The sequence below is a fragment of the Vanacampus margaritifer genome, chromosome 10, assembly GCF_051991255.1.
Source record: "Vanacampus margaritifer isolate UIUO_Vmar chromosome 10, RoL_Vmar_1.0, whole genome shotgun sequence".
Classification (NCBI taxonomy): Eukaryota; Metazoa; Chordata; class Actinopteri; order Syngnathiformes; family Syngnathidae; genus Vanacampus; species Vanacampus margaritifer.
In genome coordinates this window covers 11,282,979-11,306,154 of record NC_135441.1, presented here as the reverse complement: position 1 = coordinate 11,306,154, position 23,176 = coordinate 11,282,979, and the positions used below count along the sequence as shown (strand labels likewise).

Genomic DNA, 23,176 nt, shown 5'->3' with positions numbered 1-23,176 from the left:
TGTGTGTGTGTGGGGGGGGGGGGATGAGAAGGCAAACTTGTTTCGCTGAACTGTATGTTTAAACTGACTGACTTTGAAATTGAGCTCAACATTGGTTAGGTGTACCGAACCTAATGAGTTCAAGATCCCCCCGCTTCCAAGGCAACTAGCCAGTCGTGTTAAATCAGCATGCTAAATTAAGAGGCATCCTTTCCTGCCTGTAAATCCTCTGTAAATCCCAGATGAAGCTGCTATACCTGCCCCACATAAGACACCTTGTAAGCACTTTACACAACTTGTTAGATCGTCTAATGCAAACTGGCGAACTTCTTACACCAACTTGCCATTCAAGTCGTCATTATGGCCGACATTAAAATTCAGTAGTGTACAGAGTCTGAATGTTCCCAAAATTATACTTAGTACTCATATTCTTGTACTGATCGTGCATTGAAAATGTGCTTTAATATAGGAAAATAAAAATGCACTTTGTTTATATTATAATGCAGCACACAAAAGTTGAGATTCAAAAACAAATTGCAAATGTTTTTTTTTTAAACTTGTTAGATACAGCAACTTACTGTTATAAAAAAAAAAAAAAAAAAAACCTCAACATGCACGTTTGAACATTTATGCAATTTCATGTAATGGCGTATGTGTTGAGAAAGGAAAAACAAGCCATAGAAAGGTTCCAATTATTTATTTATTCAACTACACAATATAAAATAAAATTTGAGGACAAATAAGATGAGCCGTAAGACCTCGTCGATACATTTGAGCAGTTAGACAACGTGATGCGAATGAACAGGGCCAAAACAGTCAAGGCACGCCAAGTTACGAGAACACTGAAGTGAAGAAAGCCCTTCAAGCTCAGCATTAAAATAGTATTTTAAATTTAAAAAAAAAGGGGGGGGGTGAGGAGGCACAGAATAACCAGCATTCCAATTTCTCCTACGGTCAAACTTTCTTTTTTTTTATTCACACGCGCACAACACACACAAATTCATAAGCTGCTGTGCTTCATCAGGATTCAGGACAGTTAAACCTCCACCAAGCACTCAAAATTTTGACGTGCATTAGGCGTCACTGGTTTATGTCGGAAGGGTGGAGACGGAGAGGACATGGAGTGCTGACGGCCCCACTCCGTTGCGAAGAGAATTCCCGTGACACATCCCATCACGTCAAGCAGTCCCGAGGGAGGAGGAGGCGGCGGACGGCGAAAAGCTTTCTATCTCATGAAGTTTCCGCCTCCGATTTCTCGCTTGTATCTGTTGGTGAGGTGGTCCGCCTGCATGGTGAGCTTGGACAGAACCCCAAAGAGTCCACGTAGATGAAAGTGAAATTGTCGCTCCAGGTCGGAGTTGTCGTCCAGGGGAAGCGCCCCCGTGATGGGCTTCTGTTGCTGCTCCTCCTGCTTGACGGCCATCTCCAGGAAGCTGGCGCCGCTGCTCATCTCTCGCTTAAGCAGACCCCACTCCATGTCGTTCTTGATGGATTTGAGGAGCAGGTAGTGCTCGTACATGTCTCTCTGCTGCTTGCTGGGACATTGCACGTCGTCGTCGTCGTCGTCGTCATGGAGGTTGTTATTATTGTTGTTGGCTTCCGTCTGGCTGGCCGCTTGCTCCTCCAGGGGCATGTCTCGCAGCAGGCTCGGCACCATGATGGTCTCGTCCATGTTGTTGGCCGCCGCGATGAAGCGGTGCATGACGTTAATGAGGGAGTGCTTGTTGGTGGCCGAGTCGCTGCTGATCTGCATCATGGCTGAAGGCTTGGTTACTTACAGTGTGGCTGGCAGGTGGCGTTGAGGCTTGAGCTGAAAGGTGTACAACATGGATCAGATTATGTGCTCTCAACCGGTCATGCACTAAACTGTCATAAATTAATCCCTTTCAGTAGCATGACCTTGACTTCCTGCATCAAACAAACTAGGATGAATTATTCGATCCGGAAAATAGGACTTACCTGAATTTTGAAGTAGCTTGATGAAATAATTAAATTGGGGCCACTGGTAGCAAAATATCCAAGTCTTTTGGGGGGGGGGGGGGTTCCGGTAACCACCCGCCGTGAAGGAAACGTAAGAATTTCCTCGTCTAACAAACGGCTGAATCCGTTTATATACCTCACAGCCGGCGGGTTGCAGTGCTGACAGCCAAATCCTGCCCATCCGTAAATTTGCGGTGATCCCATTGGCCGGCGGACCAGATATAGGCGGACCTTAAGAGCGTATGATCCAGTTTGAGCCAATCGTGAGTCACCCACACTCGTGTCAATCAAAACGTATTTAATACGCACAATTAGCCGTCAGCATCTTTGAACATTGAACAACAAAGCTAACACCGGCGTCTACACACACGACGTCTTTTTTCGTTTTTGGGGATTATTCGTGCTATGGATATAAAAGGCCTCTTTGTCACACAGTGTGCCCACAGATAATAGATGCCCAGTATGGCTTTTAACGTTATAGCTAATGTCTACTTTTATGGGCCGCTAGCGCCACCCAGTGTTTGTTCGGTCGCTCATCGTTTTAACGTTTCAAAGAGTCGTCCCGTACAAAAGTTCAACTTAAATGTTCTCAATTTCTCATATTACTAATTAATAAACGTTCTTATAACAAAGTATAAGACGTTTTTCTTACAATACAGTGTAGCACCCATTAGTGTGGGGGCACAGGTGACTTTCTAACGTGACGATGAGTTACGACGTCATCAAACGTATCAGACTCCGGAAAAAATAGCAAAACATTTCCGAAGTCAAAATTTAAAATATGAGAAGAATTTTTAAATCTAAGAATGCTAAAGTACTAATTGCAGAGGCATCGTACAATATTTTTTGCAATTAAATCTCCATAGAACACAATTCCCCCCCCCCCCCCCCCCCCCCCCAAGTACTGTACCGTATCAGAATCTGCTCACCTCTAAACTTGAATACATACAATAAAAACAGCCGTACCAATGGTAATACAATAAACTAAAAATAAATAAATAAATAAATACGGGTCTTGTACATGTTGGAACCCATTCAATTGTACCTCACTTTATGGCCTGTGAGAGAATAATAATAATAATGCTAAAAGATAGGATCTGATATCATGTATGTATATATATATGTATGTATATATATATATATATGTATATATATTATCTTCAAATGCTCAACTCGATACCAAAAGTCACCAGACACTACATTTGACGACACAAAAGTTGTATTGAAAATATTTGCCTTTTCAAAAGATAAGTGCTCAAATTTCATGATATTGTTCATATGTTAATGTAACAATTTGTTACTACTAAACATTTGCAAAGGCAGCCATTTTGATACAGCTTTTGTGTGGGAACCCATCCAATTCCAGTATTTGTACCACAAGTTAAGTTGATAACATCCCTCATATCTTAACAATAGAAGTTTACAATTCAACAATAATTAAATGTATCATTGTAATTGATACCAGGGTAATTTTGATCCACCCATGCAGATATATACAAGGGAGAAAATAAGTATAGGATTGTTATTCTGCCTTAAAGAGAAACAATATAATTTTATTCTTGTGCATCCACAATTGAGCATTTCTATTTAATTAACTCCAAGTTATTAACCATGTAAATGCTCAAATAAGTTGCATACATTGTGTGTGTGTGTGTGTGTGGACATAGAGTGGAGATAAAGTATACACACCCATGTTCAAATGCTGCAACACTGTAGTACTACATACAAGTATTTCAGGCCTATGTAGCGCTCTATCGCTGCCATGGAAAGTCACCAAAAACAGAATAAAACAGCCATGCCATATTAACAAGAGCACAGTAATGGTGGTGAATATGCCAAGTGAGGGGAAAAGGCTTTTGTGTGGAGATTTTGCTGCAAAATGCTTCATGCTCAGTAGTTTCTGCAGCATGAATGCAACATGCGACTCCCACCTTTGTTCTTAATATTGCCGGTGTTTGTACACGGTCACATGAGATCTGGGACAACCGCATCATCGCTTCAGAAAAGATGTGTATATGTTGTACACACATTTTGAGACTTATCCACTTTGGGATCTGTATAAGTAAAGATGTTTAGGACACACAAGTTATGTGAATTCACCTTTTATTCGTTTTTTTCCCTTCAATTATTTTACATGCATCCACAGAGAAAAAGCAATAAACACTGATGACTTTGATATGAAAATGTGGGTTATTGTAGTTGGCACTTAACATACGCCATCACCCTCATAAATAACCTCACGCACAACCCCTTGTCAGTTTGTCATCTTACCTATACACATTGAATCAAAATTACAAAATAAGGCAATGGAACTTTTTAAAGACAAGAAACGTAGACACAATGCTTGAGCACAAAATAACGCGATAACATTGACACAATGATGTCTAGGCTTAACATGCATTCTTTTTTTCTAAGTAAACAAGAAATAAGTTGAAATGTTTGGATCAAACTACACTTTATTACTCCCTTTGCAATATTCCCTTCTGCTCCTCTGCCGTGTTGTGCGAGCGGATAAAAAAAAAAAGAAGCAGCGAGTTTGGTTTCTCACTCTATAAAAAGTTTAAAAATCACAAGAGCGTCAGTCATTAAGGTTGGGAGAGAAACACAAGTCACCTGGAAAGACATAAAAACAAAGTGCTGAAACATTTTGGATTTTATTTGTTTAAACTGGATGTAATTGAGATCTTTTTTACCTGCGTGAGGCAGAAGCACTCTTACACCATCTCGTATTGGTTGTTGGTTATGTATCGAGACAAGCAGCAGGCCAGGAATATCCCAATGAGCTGAGCACAGTAATAAACATTGAAAACATGCACAATCAATGTGAGTGTGTGTGTGTGTTTTATTTTTTTTGCAACAGGTACCTCTCACCATAAGCCAAGTCCCTTGACTTATGAGTTTAATTTGTCCTCGTTGGAATTAATTACAACGGCATTAATCTGTACAGCCTCACAAAAACAATTTTTTTGTTACGTGTTATTGGAAAAAAAAGCACTATATTACAGCATAGTTTAAGATTAAGTAATGAAATAAACGGGTTTAAATAAAGTATAATTACTGTATGTACTGCAGTATGGATATGTTATACGTAAGGGGCGTGGCCTAGTGAATGACACCAGGAGCCGGAGTCGGAGTGGCTTCTTTCAAGAATTTACACTTATTTGTGTTTGACTGTCCTGTTCAATAAAGGGCTGCAAGTACTGTGGCTCTCCTTTCCCACATCTGTGGGCATTACAGTACCTTAACTGTTCACTATTATTCTTTCTACTTCACTCAAGCAGTGGCATACTTGAAGTTGACCTGTAACTCAATTTTGGCTTACAACTCGTAAAGGCTATCTTATGCGTCAAAGTATCACTGCACTCATTTTGCTTGGTGTTGCAACCTATCATTAGCATGTACCTGGAAGAAGGCAATTCCGAAGGAGATCCCAGCAATGATGCCCAGGTTGGACTCCATCACGTCAGTCACCAGTGAGAAGCAACCCTGCATGCAAAACAAAACAAAAACAATGCTCGCTGGAATTTCTATTACACCCTGAACTGACTTGTCCTGCACGTACAGACAAGTTACTATTCTTGCTCACATTCACACCAATAGACGATTTACAAAGAACCTAACATAAATGTTTTTGGACTGTGGGAGGGAGCCCGAAGACCCGGAAAAATACCCACTTAAGCAGGGAGAGAGGGCCGGAGGGCACAATCGAACCCGATCCACAGAACTGTGAGGTGGCCATTCTAATCCACTACTCCAACATGAAAATGAACATTAAAACCACACCTATGGAAACTTATAGCCCACCCCGTAGTTTACTTTGGCTGCAGAGGAAATCAAAACATCAAATACACAAACTGCAGTGGAGAGTAAAGTTAACAATAATGGTTTCTTTTTGTAAATAATGCAATACAGGACAGAACGGAAGACTAATGGGTTCATAGGTCTGCCTCATAATTCTGGTTCATGGTTTGAATCATTTTGGTTTGTTGAAGACTGAAAGATAAAAAAAAAAAAAAAAGTCCATACAGGCATTGTTCCGAAAATTAGAATATTGAGGAAAATCCATTTATTTAAATAAATTGCTTCATAAGTGAAATTGCATGTTACATTAGTTGACCTCATACAAAGTGAAAAATGTCAAGCCTTTTTTGTTTCAATTTTGATGATCGTGTCTCACAAAATTAGAATATTTCACGTGACTAACAAAAAAGGATCTCAAACATAAATGTTGTCTTCTGAGAATGTATTCAAGTCATCTGCCCTCAGTACTTTGTCGGGCCTCCTTTTACATGAATTACAGCATCAAGGCTGTATGACATGGAGATAATCACCCTTTGGCACATTCAGGTTTATTTGAGCCCAATCTGCTTTGATATTGTCCTTTAGATCGTCTGAATTGCAGGGTTTGTGCTCCCTCGTCTTGACTATACATCAAATGTCAGCCAACCAAATTATGTTAAATCCATGGCTATTAAAGCAGGTATTGGTTTTTAAGTGCCAAATCCCGTTAGAAAATCAAATCACCGTCTCCAAAAAGCTCAACGGCAGCAGGAAGCATGTAGTGATTGAAGATGTCCCGGTAAGCAACTGCGTTGACTGTGGACTTAATCAAAAGCAGCAAATGACGTCACGGCTCCCCAAACCAGTACTGACTGGGGAAACGTCACACTGGACTTTAAGCAGTTTGACTTTTGTGCTTGACCTTGATTTCCAAAGGAAATGCAAAATTGACTTTCATCTGAAAAGAGGACTTGGGACCGCTGGGCTTTTTCTCCTTTGCCCAGCACAGACACTTCTGACATTGTTTTGGCTTCTGGAGTGGCTTGAGCCATGGAAATCTACAGCGGAATCCAACAGAGACTGATACCATTTCAAGGATGAGGAAAATCGCTGCAACTGTTTTGCTAGCTTGACAAAGAGCTGACAAATACTCAAATTTTGTGCATTGTTGTGTGTCTTTCTGCCCTAATCATCACAATTGGAACAAAAGTAAAAGGCGTAAGTAAAAGGCTTTAAATATTTCACTTTGTGTGTGGTGAGCTAACATAACACAAGTTTCCCTTTTTGAAAGAAATGATTGAAATAAATGGACTTCTCCTTGATATTCTAATGTTCTGACCAACACCTGCTGTTTGCCTACAAGTGCCCTGAGATTGGCTGGCGACCAGTCAAGGGTGCACACCAGCGTTTGCTCAAAGTCTGCTGGGCGGCTCACATGTGATGTCATGCTGCCAAGCGGTATACAAAAAGGAGGAAGAGACACCACCGTATAAAAATGCACACTGACAGGAAGTGAATGGAGTGCGGTTCGTCAGGCTGGTGGGAGCGCGTCAAGTCTTTTTACACGGCAGTCAGTCTATAAAGTGTGTTCCAATGTTCAGTCCTTCGCTTGTTGGACTAAAACGACGACACAACTCTTTTCTGATCATGAAAAGAATTTGATTAAGAAAACAAGTAATCCAATAGTTAAGAGACATTGTTAAGGTATGGTATGATGCGGGTGTTTTATCACCGCTAACCCATATTTGGGTGAATCAGGACTTTGGCCCTGGAAGGGCTGATGCTGTGTTTAAGCAATGGGCTCTAAAGGGATTGGAGAAAATTCAGGATTTATATCCAACAGGCTTAGATTATATGACATCATTTTTTCATTTGGTTATGTTTAAATATAATGTACAAGAGGAAATACTTTTTCAAATATTTGCAACTTTGAAGCTATATTGGAGCAAAGCAAAACAATCTAACAAAACCTCCCATCTTAAAGCTGGAAGAAATGATTCGGAAAAATTATTTTAAAAAGGGAGCCATCTCAGGATTTTACAATTTGTTGTTATCCTATTCTACAGATAACTCAATCTTGAAATTAGAAGCTTGGAAGAAAGATTTAGAACTAATTTTGTCATTGGAAGAATGGGAATCAGTTTGTAGAAAAGCACATAAGCAAACTATTAATTCTCGATTAAGATTGTTACAATACAAATGGCTGATGCGTGTATACATTACTCCTGTAAAATTGAACCAACACAATCCAAATATTCCAGACGCTTGTATAAAGTGAGGGGAAGAGAAGGGAACTTTATTCCATTGTGTTTGGGAATGTAGGGAAATTAAAAGATTATGGATGGAAATAAAGAAAGTTGTGAAAACCAGCAGAACTTTTACTCCTAATTGTAGGCTTTTTTCCCCAAACACATAAGGTTTACAATAGATGAGCAGATTTTCGTGGATATGTGTGCATTACAAGCAAAAAGGATTGTCAAAAGGCCAAAAGTTGAACAGTGGACTAAACAAATGTTGGCAACGCTTCCACTGGAGCGCATCACATATCTACTAAAAGGGGAAAAGGACTTGTTTGAAAGGATTTGGAGACCATTTATGCTCTTTGCCCAACACACTGACTTGACGGACGTTGAAAAGGAAGTCTAAAACTGATTTCTGGAGGCCTTGACCTACTTGAGTGATCAGGAGAAAATTTCGGTTATTGTGTCAATAATGTACAATGTCGCTTTCTTCTTCTTTTTTACTACAATTGTCTTTTGTGTCTGAGAAGTTGTTCTGTTATCCTGCAAGTTCGTGTGCAGTTGAAAATGTTAAAATACAAATAAAAATATTGATGGGAAAAAAAAACGACGACACAATCTAGTGGAAGTGGAAACTCACGGTGTTGTACACTTCATTCTGAGCCTTGTCCAGATCCTTCAGGGTCTCCGGGGGGCACTTGGTGTTGACTTTGCAGCAACTGGCGGGGATGCCCTGGTCTTTGAAGTAGTCCGTGTCGGCCCAATCCGTGTAGTTTTTCACGCCGCAGCATTGCAACTGCATGTGAACAAATACATTTGACTAGTTACTGTCATTTCAAAGTACTGTATCTGTGCAAACAGTGGCCAGGGGCATTTACAGTACTTAACTGCTGGTGTTTAAAAGGCCTCAATAGTGCACTTTAACATCTGTGTAAGAACAACAGGATCAATGAAATGGGAGTATTTAACATTTACTAGTCATGAGGAACTTTTACACTGGAATGCATTACACATGCGTTTGAAATGACCGTGTGGATGCTGCAACATGCCAGTGAAGCTAAAATGTTGTCAACCTATTTTTGTGATTGAATTATATGGCTTTTCCCCCCCAGCCCAAATATAATTCATTTAATTATGATCAAAATACAAAATAGTGAAATTGTGCATGTGAAATACTAATAAAAAAATAATTCATATGCATTTTTACTAGTGATGCACTGAATATTCGGCCACTGAAAAATGGCAAAAATATGCATTTTCGGCATTTGGCCGAAATAAAATTCAAGCCGAAAGAATATGGCCGAAAGAGGATGTTGTGGTGACGCAAGCAAAAAGATAAAAATAAATAAAACAAATAAAGAAATTAAAAAAACACTGCAAGCAAGTGTCTGTTTGAATTAAACACCAAACACGGGAGTGTGTGTCCGTCTTGTGCCTTGTGTCCGTTTGTGAGTCCCGGCAGCTTCATTGTGCACACCGGAGAAGGAGAGGGTCGCTTGGTAAACAATGTCGAAAAAGAGAGCGCTGCCGAGTACTGCACCACAGGCGAGCCACTCTTTCTCCTGCAGCGCCTTCCTTTTTTTCTTTAATGAGAGCCCCTCGAGCACTTCCACTTTTTTACTTGCATTCTGGTGGCCGTGCTAAATACTTTAGCTAATGTTAGCACTATTGCTATCAACAGTCTTAAACAAGTAAACACTTACCACCACCTCCGGGTGAATACAGATCTGTACAGGATGCCTTGTGTGACTTTGCAGTCCGTTCCTAAAGCTGATTGGCTGGTGCGAAAAAATGTATGTATTTTTAAACGTTGGTGAATATGTGAATGTACCGATTTTAAGTGTGCGGCACCGTGTCCCGCTCCAAATAGCCTACAGATGCATCATCCGCACCGCACGCATCCGCCGGTGCGAAGTACTGTACATTGACTATAAAGTGCAATTGCACCGCCAGAAAATGCTCAGTTGCTCAGCCCGCGTTTGGTGTTTAATGTACCATTCGCCAACATGTCTGTGATGTCTGTGGTGTGGACGCATTTATATTGTGCTTTGTTAAAATGCCCGTGCTAAATAGGCCTAAATATTTTATAATAATATTATAATTTTAATTAATTATAATAAATGCAATGATAATTCAAATTTAAAAAAAAAAAAATTGACATTTCGGTTTTCAGCCAAGCATTTCTCTTTTTCGGTTTTGGACAAAAAAATTCATTTCAGTGCATTCCTACTTTTTACCAGTACTATTTATAATTAATGATTAGTAATAAAGGCTAATGAACTATAATGATACAAATTAATTTAAAAAACAAGTTTTAAGTTTCGGATTCAAGAATTTAGCACTACGGCTTACAGTCCTCTGGATGGCGTCCACTGCGGTCCTGCTGCTCTCTGTACTGTTGTAGGTCTTCACTGCATTTTTGTATGCGATGCCTAATTTTGCCTTTATCTGCAAAAGTCAAAACACAGGAAAAAATGGATGACATTCTTGCCTTATCCCTCACGTCGTGCTTTGGCCACCAGTATCTCACCTCGTGCCTGAAGATGAAGCCAGATATTCCGGCCACCAGCTCAGCCAGGAAGACCACAGTCAAGAACATGGCGTACTGTCCAAAGAGAAAACGTATCAAACAGGGTTGTGTAGAACATTAAAAGCATTGTGGGCGTTGGATTAGGAGTTCTGGGCCCCCTCTGCTGACCAATTTGAGCATCCACGGGCTGCCGCGGCATGTGGCGAAGCAGCCGAAAAGGCCGAATATGATGATGGCGGCGCCGGTGCCGATGAGGACGTACGGTGCGTTTGTGGTCTCGTCGGACGCCAGTGCGATGTACGCCTCCAGGTTGACCTTCCCCCATACGCCCACCGCCAGCAGGATCATGCCTGTGAACTGAGGAACAGCAGGAGCCAATCAGCGTCACCGTGTTACGACGTATTATGACATACTAGTTATGCGCTGATTCCACTTTATACAGATTGAGTACAAGTACCTATACTTACATTTGAGTACTTGCCGATACCGAGACCCGATACTTGATAATGACATTACATCTAGGAATTTATTTGTGGAGTTCATATATTTTGTAGAGTGTTTGCATTCGGCTGTTTGCATTCGGCTAACAGAGTGTTTTCACCCATGCTTACCTTAACATACAGTATCAGTGTCAGAATAATATTTACTTGAAAAAATTAGTAAAGTTTTTCACAATTATAAGTAACTTAATATATATATATATATATATATATATATATATATATATATATATATATATATATATATCAATCAGCTTGGGGCACTCTACCACCTGAGCCATGCCACTCATGCTGTTTGCCACTATACTGCATTGCTGCTGTGTCCAAAATGAGACCAAAACTGGTCCCTTGGAGGTACAAGGATTCTGCCTGACACCATCAATATACACACTGCATGAGTTGCTGTCTCTCAACCTGAAGATTGTGGCTTCGTTCCTCAACCCTTGAGTAGCTTTTTTTCTTAATTTTATTTTTATAACTGGCAAAATGAACTCAAAACTCTCCTTGTAAAATGTACTTAGAATTTCTGAGTGAAAAAAAACCTAGTTTTTTTTCAAGTAAACATCACTTCTTTAAAAAAAACATTTTTTTTTTTTTTAAATAACAGTGAAGGCAAACTGATTAATTTTCAACTATATGCGTCCGTCTCAGTTTAAGGCTGCTGTGTTATCGTTGCCTTTAATTGTCAACAAGTCACTTCCCTGAGGGGTGGGGGGGTTGCACACTACTGGCTCCAGCGGCCATATCAAGGCCAGATAAACGCATTAGAGTGAACTTTGTGTTGGCTGCAGATGGCTGTTATACAGTGTACAAAGATAAAACCTGCAGCAGCAACAACTAATTGTTATCTTTGGTGTGAGTTACAGCGCCATATTCAGGAAGAGCACAGAACATTATGACTGATATCAGCGGTTAGTTTTGCTTTTACGTTCAAGTGTCAGAAAAACAGTTTCCCTTCAATTGCTTCTAAGCTTTCTGCCACTAATGTCAATATTTTCATGTATTTTTGGAATAATTATAGAAGACTTAAATGAGTGTGAACATGTTCTTTTCATTTGTTAATAAAGGATTGAATGCAACATAAGCGGAAGTAATGACATCACGTACTCGGATCAATGGACAAATCTTAAATTTGAAATTGTTTTTTCTCTATTTTTTAACTTTTCAGCTTGTGAAGTCAGTCATTGGAACCCTTATTGTTGGACTGAAAACAATAAATCAATTATGAATAGCATGACATACAGGTTATGCGCTATCTTGAGATTTAATGCACCCCCTAACTCTAATGGAGTGGACTTTGACATCAATATGTTGATTGTTTACTTAATTTGTTTTTGGAAAAGGAACAGGGAGTAAGATAATGTATATGTAAGCAGTGAACTAAAATCTATAAAGTTTTATTGACTTGTCTAACTTTGTGATGTCAGTATAACCCTTGACTTAAATGTATTTTTAATGTTGGACTGGAAATTTTATTACAATTGAATAAAGTGAGAAAAATAGGAGCATTTCTTTATTATCAACAAGACATATAGGTTGTGGACTGTCTTTAGAATGACTTCTGTGTTATTTTCGACTCTGTTTACTTGATTTGTACCGGTACTTGATCTAGGTGGTTTGTGAACTTTTTACTGAGTACCATGTCGAAAAATACTTTGCTCTCCAACTCCAACATTAAAATGCAGTTGCATAGTAGGCCCAAGTGTTAATCAAAAACCAGATAGAGGTTCTTTATATATATATATGGTAGGTTAATTGAACACCAAATTGTCCGTAGATGTGAATGGTTGTTTGCCCAATTTTTGTCCATTGGTTCAGGATGTACTCTGCCTCTTGCCCAAAGAGAGCTGGGACCGGCTCCAGCATGGCCGCAAATATAGAATACATATATATATATATTTTAAAAGCCTACAGATCAATCAATCGAATTGCAGCCTTCACGATTTTAAAATTTCATTAATCTACATTGCAACGTTGATTTGATTTGTTGATTTATTGTTCTGCCCTGTCTGTGACTCGAAGAAAACCCTTCAGATACTCATATCGTTTCGTGATAATATCTGAGTGAACAATCCTTTGAAGATAGTAGATATATAAAAACAAAAACAAAAAAAACAAGAAAAGGAACGTTGTGGCTAAAACAATCAGTGCCAGTGTTTTTGTGTGTGTGCGTGTGAATTGTTTGTGTGTGTGTGTGTTTGCCTTAGATTTTCTACTTTTGAGACCATTATAAACGTTAGTTTCTTTTGCTTTTGGACCTAAGGAAAGTAATTTAAAAAACTTGCTATGGTACAGAACTTGTAACGTGCGCGTAACAAGTGACGTCATGACGTTTAAGTCTTCTCTTTAATTAACCGTCGACCGCGGGCTCCAGGTGGCGGAGTGTAACCGTCACCTACCTTTGATGCAGGTTTGGCGTGGGTTCGCTTCCCCTCCTGGGAGACCATATTTGTCTGAGTGGATTTTTTTTTTTTTTTTGCCGGCGTCTGTGCTCACAAATAACGGCAACAAAGTCCCTCGAGTTTTTGGACTGGCATTATGTAAAACTTTACTACATTTCATAACTTTACAATGAGAAACGTCCTTGTTGTTGTTTTTAAATAACGCTTATTAGCCTGTTTGTAGCCTATTGTATCTGTTAGCTTGTTGTCCTGACTCCTAACCCCCACCCCTTCCTCCACATCGACACGGTCGCAACTCACCCAGAAAATGAGACTGTAGGAGATGAGGAAAGTCTTCAGGCAGGTGATGACCGGCTTCGTTTGAAGCCGACGTGACGGCGGTGACATGTTCGGCTTCTTTCGTTCGCCTGTGAAGTTAAAAGAAACAAAGCAGCTGAGTTCAAAGCAGCCCCCGGAGAAGAAAAAAGTTGGTAGGGGGGGTTTACGTCCCAGGCAAACTCGAGAGGAAGTGACGTCACTGGCCAGATTTACTTTTCCCGAGGGAGAAACAGTTTAGCGATATCTAGTTAGCCATTGTGTCTAAACTTGTTTCTTCACAATAAAATAGTGTTGCAAATTTTGGCAAATTTGATGAACGCAATTATAATTTGCCATATAATTATAGTCAGCTAGAAAATAAAACTCGGAAATAAATTCAGACAAATTAATTTAACCGAAACACTGATTCTCTAAGTTAGTGTTTTATGCCGAAGGTGGAAAAAAAAAAATAATAAAAAAAACTGGTTCGTTGCCAAGTCGCAAAATAAATCTTTTTACACCTGGGCAGTGTCACGTCAGCCACCGTCTCTCAACCTTTCTCTCCGACGTTGCTTTCAAAATAAAGTTAACAACGAGCCTCAATGGGAAATTTATTTGCACACGCAATTTTTACTCATGCATTGCATCAAGAAAGTTGCTTGAAATTTCTTACATTTAGAAATAAATTCAACAAAATTAAAACGATGCAACAAACACGAACGAGCAATTTGTTGGGTATTTTATTCTGAAGGTACACAAACTCCCTGGGTGCTCGCTAGTTCATGTGCATACACCGTCAGATTATCACTCGACTTAAATGAATAAAATAATTTATTAAATGTTTGAAACAAAACGACGCAGAAAATCACACTTATTAATATTTGAAGAAATATATCACTTTTTTTTGGAGCGCAACAACGTCATTGAGTGGCAATATTCAACAGCGCCCTCCGGTGGATTTGTACACGCCACTGAAGTAACGAGGAGGGCTGAGCGCTCCTGACAAGACAAAAAAGCTACGTATTTCCCACAGGAGACCCACCAGTGAGGCTTTTTAAAAGTACTTTTAGTGTCATTTGTCAAGGTTTTGAGGAGTGTGACATTGTAGGGAATCCAACTTGGGACGTCAACGAGAAGCTGCGCGCGATTTTCCCCCTCCCAGCAGTGTCATCCTTTTTCCCGACCAGAGGTTTGACTATGACCCTAACCCGTACCCCGGTTCTCTTTTTGTTCTTTCTATCTTTTACAGGTGAGTCAGCAAAGCTTTTATCATGATAAGTTTACTTGTGTGTCTGTGTGGTCTCTCTCAGATCAAGTCAGTCCAATATCTAGGCAGTCTACTCTTTAGTAATAACATCTGCATTAAATACAGATGTGGTTCATATTTTAAGACCCCGCTCTCACTTCAGGAAGACAACATTTGGGATTCCCCGCATATCAGGAGCAATGAAAGTAAAGACATGTTTTTCATTGGCAGCAGTGTATGTACTACAGTCATTAGAATGTCTTTAATTTGTCTTTTCGATTTCTATACATTTCTGCCAGTTTACATTTTCAAATGATCGCTTAAACATAATTCCTAGAAAATCACACTGATGAATCAGTAAAGTGCTGAATGGAATATTGGACTGCTCCTTATGTGTCAAAATAGGGAATATTCATCTAAAGGATATGCATTTTCTTCACTGATAGCATTTCCATATGTGCGAATGCTGAAATGTCATCAAGCTTTTGCCAAAGGAAGCTTGTGTGGCCGAGAATCATCAATATGAGCCTAACAGTAACAAAAGTCTTTCTGTCAAAGAACATTGGCCCTGGGAACATTTCTACCCACTTCAAATTAGCTGTTTGTTCGAGGCTTTTTTTCCATGTCTTTCTGTTTTCCATGTTCCAGCTGTGTTTGGGACCACAGAGGATGGCGGCTACGAGGACGTTGCCGAGGATGAAGAAGAGCTTCGCCTAGACTACACCAGTATGTATGGAAAAAATGCATGCATACATTCACATGGGCCACACACACAGACACACTTATCTCTAAGAATCACAATCACATTATACAAGAACTATAATACACTAACAAAACAGAATGTGCTTATTGTAAGGTAATCATTGTAACACACAAGTAGGCTATAACAATATACTACTAATACAATTTAGAATAATGTTTGTCTTCATTGTAAATGTGTATTTGCATCAATAACTGCATAAAAAAATGGCAACCTCCAGAAATTTCCGGTCTTGTCCAAAAATGTAATCATGAACTTTTCTGATTTTAAGGCATTATAACTATATAATCACACAGCTGAAATTATACTAACATTAATTGCATGCATTTCGTTAAGCAATCAATCATGAACGTCATAAACATATAAAGTGATCTACAATAATAAACTGTATTTTCAAGAATAAACTGAGAAAAAAAAAATATATATATTATACAATATTTAAGTGTCCAACTTATTTTTTCTGTTACCACTGTGATTTGTAGTTTGAACAAACATCATCCAACATTCTTTCTGTAATTTTATTTTATTATTATTATTATTTTCCAACTTTGTTTATTACGTTTTTGAGTGAATACAATAGTATCAGAAACATTTACACGGTGTACAAAGTTCACATTTTCTTATGAAAAAAACAAAACAAAACTAAAAAGTGATCATCACATTAACTCATTCACTGCCATTGACGGCTATAGACGTCAAAAATTCATTTGTACAATTTCTATTAGTTTAACATTTTTTCCCACTTTTGTTAACAAGAGTATGAAAACCTAGATTTTTTTATTGTACATTTATTAAAGATATCAAATTTATGATGAATTGTAAGTTAACTAGTGAATCTATGCGATTAATTACAATTAAAAAATGTAATCGACTGACACCCCTAATTTTTAGTAATCTTTTTTTAAAATCACGTCACGTTTTAATTGTAATTAATCGCATGACTTCAATAGTTAACTCACGATTAATCACAAATTTTATATCTGTTATAAATGTACAATAACAATTTTTTCCTAGGTTTTCATAGTCTTGTTAACAAAAGTGAAAACAATGTTAAACTAATTGAAATAGTCAAAATAAAATTTTGACATCTATAGCCGTCAATGAAAGTGAATGAGTTAATATGGAAATAAAATGTTCTACATGTTAGCATGTACACACACACACACATTACAAATGGCTTCTCTCCTCCATTAGAACTTCACTGGTGTCACGCTCCACGCCTCGTCAACGGGGAGCTGACCTGCCACTCCCCCCATGGCCGAGCGTACCGGACCACCCAAGGCACCCGCTGCAACATGAGCTGCGACCGAGGCTACCGCCTGATTGGCCAAAACTCCATCCAGTGTCTCGGCAACCGCCGCTGGTCGGGGACCGCTGTCTGCCGCAGTGAGTGTAAATTGCTATTAAAAAATATTTCCATTTCTGTGAAATTGCGTGGGATACGTTGATGCCCTGCCATAAAAAGGCATCATAATTCCCTATAGATGCCAAAAAATTGTGGCAAAGCTCTTAAAATGGAGAAGATCATAAAACATCAACACACTGCGTCTAACATGGATGCAATAATTCCATCAGAATAAGATGATTCTTCATAATTTCCGCAGAGATGCGATGCAGCGTGTTGCCCCTCATTCCGCATGGCAGATACACATGCACACAGGGCTTCGTGGTGGACTCCAGGTGCGACTTCACCTGCACCCCTGGCCATCGCATCGAGGGGGAGCACTCCCGGACGTGTCAGCACGGGGGGACATGGAGCGGGGCGCAGCCCATTTGTTCAGGTACTCTTCAGAAGAAGAGTTGGCAAACCATCACACGCTGTGCTTAATTAAGTAGAGGTATAGATAAAAGATACTTTTTAAACAAAAAACAAAGACCACAGATTGCTAACAAATCAATCTTTATTACAAATAACATGAGTTTTTCACACTATTGCAAATCACTGATATATTGATCCTAACTTTAGGTAATCTTGGTGTTGCTATATATACAGTAGACAAGGAAGGTCTACTGTAGATGTTGAGTTATGAAGAGGGTTGGGAGGGCTACTTTTAAAATGTAATCTATTACAGTTACAAGTTACCTGCTATAAAATGTAGTTTGTAACGTAATCCAAATACCATAATATTAAAGTAATGTAACTGGATTACTTTTGGATTACTCCAATATTGAGTAATATTGAGTACAAATAAATATCACCACAATATATATTTTATACAATGTGCCCCTGCTATTTGTGGGTGATAGGGACCCGGGCAGCCTACAAATAGAAAAATCCTTGCATAATTAAAAAGCATGTAGGCAATTGATTGATTGATTGAAGGCCATATGCTGTTTTCGAACTGTCACTGAGAGCAACCACACCTCACAGTTTGATAGATAGATAGATAGATATAGATAGATAGATAGATAGATAGATATCCAATGAGGATGACAATGTGTGACAATTAATTTTTATCCCAAAATGAACTTTTATCTCACTTCCCTGACATGTAGCAACGGTCCCACTCGCGTGGGCGTGCACACTATCTCTCTCTCACCCTCTTTCGCACTCTCTCTCATCGTAACTGTAATCCCTCGAAGTAATCCCCATCAATACCTGTAATCTGATTACATAGTTTTTTCCTGTAACTGTAATGGAATGCAGTTACATTTTTTTTGAGATCTGATTACGCATTCCAAATTTTTTTTTTAAATCTTACCCGAGGAACAGTTGACCAACCAGGGTGGTCCTAGAACAGTAGTGGGCAAACTGGGTCCTCGAGGGTCGGAGTCCTGCAGGTTTTGGATGTTTCCCTGCTCCAACGCAGCTGATTCCAATCAACAGGATCGTTATCAGGCTTATGCAGAGATTGCTGTCAGCTCCGGCCCTCGAGGACCGAGTGTGCCCACCCTTGTCCAAGAGCACCAGTTATGTTAGTCGCGTGTGGTCAAATCAAGAAGGTGAAGGCTCTAGCTAGAAAACTGTGAAGTTACTTGTAACAAAAGGTGATTAAACCAGACCGACGTGTCATCTTAAAGAAGTCAATCTTAAACATTACTTGACAATATGTGACCTCACTAGTCTAAACATGACATTCTGATTAATATTACATTGATGGATGTGGAAAATGAGTTATGAAGCAAAATTCAGCCATTTTTAGACAAGATGACATCACAGTTGTTCAGGGTTTAGGCAACGACCAATCACAGCTCACCTGTTTTCTGAAGCTGAGCTGTGATTGGTTGTTATCTGAGGCCTGAGTAACTGTGATGTAATTTTCACTTGACAGCAAGTGGCAAAATGGCTGCCTTCCGATACTGATTAAAAACTGCTGGATTTTGCTGCTTAACTCATATGTCAAGATTTTTTTTGGGGGGTGGGGGGTGTTATTTTACAATAATATGTTGTATATGCTCAAACTAGTCTAAACACAACAACAAGTCCTCCAACAATAAACAACCATATTGGTCGTTTTACCATGCACCTAAATACTGCATTTGTGGAATATGGGCGGGCATTTTTGCCGTCGACTGAAAATGACATCACAGTTGCTCATGACTCAGGTAACAACCAATTATGGCTCAGCTTCAGAAAACAGAACGTGTTATTGTAAAGAATTTTTTTAGGTTGACTTGGTAAAGTGAAATGGTAAAAAAATGACATTATCAGAAATATATATATATATATACCTTAAAGTACTGATAACAAAAAAATACACTGTCTAGAAGTCAGTAACACTGAATGTGATAGTGATGCGTAATTTCATTACATTCACAAGCTTGAATCTGCAGTGCAACTGCGATGTGTTTCTGTTTTCACAAGCTCAGCTCTCAAGGGGCTGACTTTAACCAAAATAAACATATTTCCTCCCACGCTACTAATGGAATCCAAAGCTGCGGTCACTCAGTCTTCATGTTTCATTGAAGCAGTGTTTCTAAAAGTGGGCTCCAAGACTATTGTCTGAACTAAATAAAGAATAAATAAATTCACTTCCCCTGTTAAATGCAAGGAAAATATATGCCTTTTCACTGGCCACATTGCGGGAGTTTTATTTCAGTTTTCCATCAAATGTGTTATGGATCTCCAACTGATTTCAGATACAGAAGCTCCAAAAATCAGGTGTCCGCTATCCAGAATCAAGATGGCAGAACCTGGACAACTGACTGCCAGAGTGACTTGGGATGCACCAGTTGCCACGGACACAGCTGATAAAATACTCGAGTAAGTCCCCGTTGAACTTAAGGACCGTTTTCCTGTTTCAAATGGAAAGACAAGTTCAACTTTGCTGTCTTTGTAGTGTGATCCTCGTAGGCCAGCAGCCCGGCACTGACTTTAAGGAGGGAGCCAATATCATTCGCTACAAAGTGTACGATCAAGCCAGAAACAGAGCCGCCTGCAAGTTTATCGTCCGTGTTGAAGGTGAGCATGAGAGAAATATCACAACAAACCAAACAAACAAAAATACGTTATTCAAATTAAGTCATAATTGGATCACATCAATGGCAAGGAATCACCAAGTTGTCGTGTTTTTTTCTTACAGTGAAGAGATGCCCCGCCCTGTCTCCGCCTTTGCACGGCTCCCTCACCTGCTCCTCCGACGTCACCAACTACGGCGCCGTGTGCGAGTACCACTGTGATGGCGGGTACGAGCGCAGAGGCGTATCTAGTCGGGTTTGCCAGTTTGACCGCAACTGGAGTGACGGGCCTGTGGAGTGCCTTCGTGAGTAAACCAAGTATACATTTGTGGGATTAGTATAGCATGTATAAAAGATCCACTATTCTAACCCAACAACAAACATTTTGAATTCAACAACAAAACAACCCCATACTGTGATTTTTTATTTCAGTGCATAAAAATGACCATTCAAGGACAGCACAAAGCTGCTGAACAGCAAATCGACATTAAAACTGCCATTGATGGCTATAGACGTCAAAAAATCATTTTAAGTATTTCTATTAGTTTTAAATTTGTTCCCACTTTTGTTAACAAAAGTATGCAAACCTAGAATTTTTTTTGTGTTAGAACAGATATAAAATTTGTGATTAATCGTGAGTTAACTGGTGAAGTCATGCGATAAATTATGTTTAAAAATTGTAATTAATGTTATTAATGTAATGTAATTAATGTAATTAATGTATTAAAAATGTAAAAGATTTGGACTCAGACATTTTTTGACTATTTAATTATTCTTTATAAAAAAATATCTAAATCATTAATTCAATTAGAGAATATTTAATGTAAAAATAAGAATAAATAAATATGAAAAAAATAATAATTGGATTTTTTTTTAAACTCCAATTTACTCCTCATTTTTCATTGGAAAAAATATATTGAATGTTTATCAAAATCAGAATCAGTTGCCCAACCCTGATCCTTGGCCTGAATGTAAAGAGACCAGTTAACGCTGTTTTTTTTTTTGTATCTTACAACAGAGGGATTTTAAAGGAAGGTATTACAAAACAGTCAAATGTTTTACCTGTAATTCATATCTTTGTTTTTAGTATTAAGAGAGTAAAAAAAATCTGCGAAATATCAGAATCATCAACGCCCTTAAAAAATCCAAATTGGTCAGGCCTTTATAGTGGCCTCTACTTAAACAGAAGTCATACCTCAATTACACAGTCTTGGGTCATTACGAGTAAACTACCCATTAAATAAGATGGCAAAAACGCGTCCCCCGTAAGTGACAGTGATCTTGTGTGTTATTATAGCCATGGAGATCGAGTCCAACGTGAAAACAGCATCGGCTCTGCTGCGTCAGCTTTTCCAGAAGCGGCGACTTCTCATCCTGTCTACACCCGACATTGCCGACCCGGATTACCAACTGCAAAACGTCATGATGCAAGTGAGGACAACTTGATAGGCGTCGCGACACGACAGCGGTCAACGATCTCTCTGCTTTTGTCCCGCCCCCAGAAAGCCGACTGCGGATTACAACTGCGCCACGTGACGCTTATCGAGCTGCTTGGCTCGCCGCCTCATGAGACGGGACGCATCAAGGAGAACAACTTGACCTCGCTAGTTGTCGAAGAATTGAGGTATCGAATGGATTATCCGTTGTTTTCATGGACACACAAGAAACTTTAGTAACATGGATACACGTCACTCACACTCACTGTCGTACATCATTTAGTCACTCACATGCTGTGACTGATGAGATTTTAAGATAGTAAGAGAAGATTATTATGAAAAAAAAGTGACAATGCAAATTTGATTAACAGAGCACCAAGTATGAACAGAATCACACCAGACAGACACTCATTCATCTAAGTACAGGCAAATGTATACAGTCGATTTTCCAGCAGGCAGTCCAATTTGTGTGAAAGCACGGCTCAATTTTCCAGACTGGAAAATGCTTTCATTGAATCCCCCCCGAAACACACACACACACACACACTCATACACACCAATCCCACTTCTGACTCAGTGCATACTACCACCTAATAAGAGATCTTAACTGGATTTTAACGATTTCCCCCCCCCAGGCTCACATTCCGAATCTCCCAGCAATACTTTAGCATGGTGCTGGTGGACAAGCTCGGGCTGGATCGGGAACGCTTCATTAACCCCGTAGCGTCGGAGGAGCTCTTCTCCTACATTGACAGCTTCTTGCTAGATGAAGAGGAGAGGGAGAAGCTGGAGCTGCACCGGGACTTCTGCGATTCATAAAATAGAAACAAATACAAATGAACAGAGCGGAAGAGTGACAAGCTCACAGGGTCATCTAATGATGATGATGATGATGATGATGAGGGCCGAGACAGCCCGGATGGACTCAGGAGGAAAGTTACACTTCTAACTTTCCAGGATAAAGTTTTTTCTATATCGCCACAAAATAGAGCACAAAACACATCAATACCGGTACTTTATTTTTCAGTTACATTCACTTAAGAGTAATTTCTGTGCTAAATTGCAATTGTACTTGTCAAAGTAGTTTATAGTTGCAACATATACAGTATATATATATATATTTTTTTGCTTTTACTCTATTTTTGTTAAGAAGAAACAGTACTTTAACATTTAATATTCCACTCGTTACTTTTATTCTTACCATTATTGCACAAGTTTTTCCTTGTCAGAGACTTCCACCATGACGGTTTCACCAAGCAACTAACACAGTCACATGAACACACAAGTATCAGAGGCTTTTTCAAAGTAATAAAATTTCATGAAAACTGGTGAAAACAGTTATTTAATCTCTGCCTGATGCAGTTTTATTAGAACACATGTTTGTCAATTTCTTTTGGCAGAACTTGCCTCAATTTGTTATTTGATACATTTGTTTCGTTAAAAGTTATGTTGTTGGGCAATATCAGAATTTGCACATTGCCATTTGATATTTTCCTCTAGTTCACATTCATGCGTTTGCAAAAAAAAAAAAAAGTTTACCATTTCACTTAGCACAAGTCATCTTCATTGGGTACTTTTATTCAAGTAATTAAGATGACTGCTTTCTACTCAAGTAATTTTAAAGGGAT

At 39.1% G+C, this 23,176-nt stretch overlaps 3 protein-coding genes across 3 annotated transcripts; 1 reads left to right on the top strand and 2 right to left on the bottom strand.

Annotated features, from left to right (window-relative positions):
- Window positions 1-661: 661 nt before the first annotated feature.
- mid1ip1l (MID1 interacting protein 1, like) lies at window positions 662-2,106 on the bottom strand. The gene is made up of 2 exons (XM_077578784.1): window positions 1,939-2,106; window positions 662-1,789 (listed from the first exon to the last, which is right to left on the bottom strand). Exon 2 carries the CDS (start codon window positions 1,733-1,735, stop codon window positions 1,205-1,207), a length of 531 nt encoding a protein of 176 aa, XP_077434910.1. The 5' UTR covers window positions 1,736-1,789; window positions 1,939-2,106; the 3' UTR covers window positions 662-1,204.
- Window positions 2,107-4,045: 1,939 nt separating this feature from the next.
- Window positions 4,046-13,903, bottom strand: tspan6 (tetraspanin 6). The gene is made up of 8 exons (XM_077578462.1): window positions 13,712-13,903; window positions 10,678-10,866; window positions 10,510-10,584; window positions 10,332-10,427; window positions 8,620-8,775; window positions 5,362-5,445; window positions 4,653-4,742; window positions 4,046-4,572 (listed from the first exon to the last, which is right to left on the bottom strand). Exons 1-7 carry the CDS (start codon window positions 13,796-13,798, stop codon window positions 4,674-4,676), a joined length of 756 nt encoding a protein of 251 aa, XP_077434588.1. The 5' UTR covers window positions 13,799-13,903; the 3' UTR covers window positions 4,046-4,572; window positions 4,653-4,673.
- A 782-nt stretch (window positions 13,904-14,685) lies between these two features.
- srpx2 (sushi-repeat containing protein X-linked 2) lies at window positions 14,686-22,894 on the top strand. The gene is made up of 10 exons (XM_077578105.1): window positions 14,686-14,957; window positions 15,603-15,680; window positions 16,909-17,100; window positions 17,319-17,495; window positions 19,795-19,918; window positions 19,995-20,116; window positions 20,238-20,417; window positions 21,410-21,543; window positions 21,615-21,736; window positions 22,184-22,894. Exons 1-10 carry the CDS (start codon window positions 14,906-14,908, stop codon window positions 22,365-22,367), a joined length of 1,365 nt encoding a protein of 454 aa, XP_077434231.1. The 5' UTR covers window positions 14,686-14,905; the 3' UTR covers window positions 22,368-22,894.
- Window positions 22,895-23,176: the final 282 nt, after the last annotated feature.

Excerpts from the sequence above, each read along its gene's own strand:
- tspan6 (XM_077578462.1), bottom strand. The coding sequence starts at position 13,798 with ATGTCACCGCCGTCACGTCGGCTTCAAACGAAGCCGGTCATCACCTGC. Across the intron at positions 10,585-10,677 it reads GCCCGTGGATGCTCAAATTG|TACGCCATGTTCTTGACTGT; the intron begins GTCAGCAGAGGG and ends CTCTTTGGACAG. Across the intron at positions 8,776-10,331 it reads TGGACGCCATCCAGAGGACT|TTGCAATGCTGCGGCGTGAA; the intron begins GTAAGCCGTAGT and ends GTTCACATGCAG.
- mid1ip1l (XM_077578784.1), bottom strand. The coding sequence starts at position 1,735 with ATGATGCAGATCAGCAGCGACTCGGCCACCAACAAGCACTCCCTCATT.
- srpx2 (XM_077578105.1), top strand. The coding sequence starts at position 14,906 with ATGACCCTAACCCGTACCCCGGTTCTCTTTTTGTTCTTTCTATCTTTT. Across the intron at positions 20,117-20,237 it reads GTTTATCGTCCGTGTTGAAG|TGAAGAGATGCCCCGCCCTG; the intron begins GTGAGCATGAGA and ends TTTTTCTTACAG. Across the intron at positions 21,737-22,183 it reads CTAGTTGTCGAAGAATTGAG|GCTCACATTCCGAATCTCCC; the intron begins GTATCGAATGGA and ends TCCCCCCCCCAG.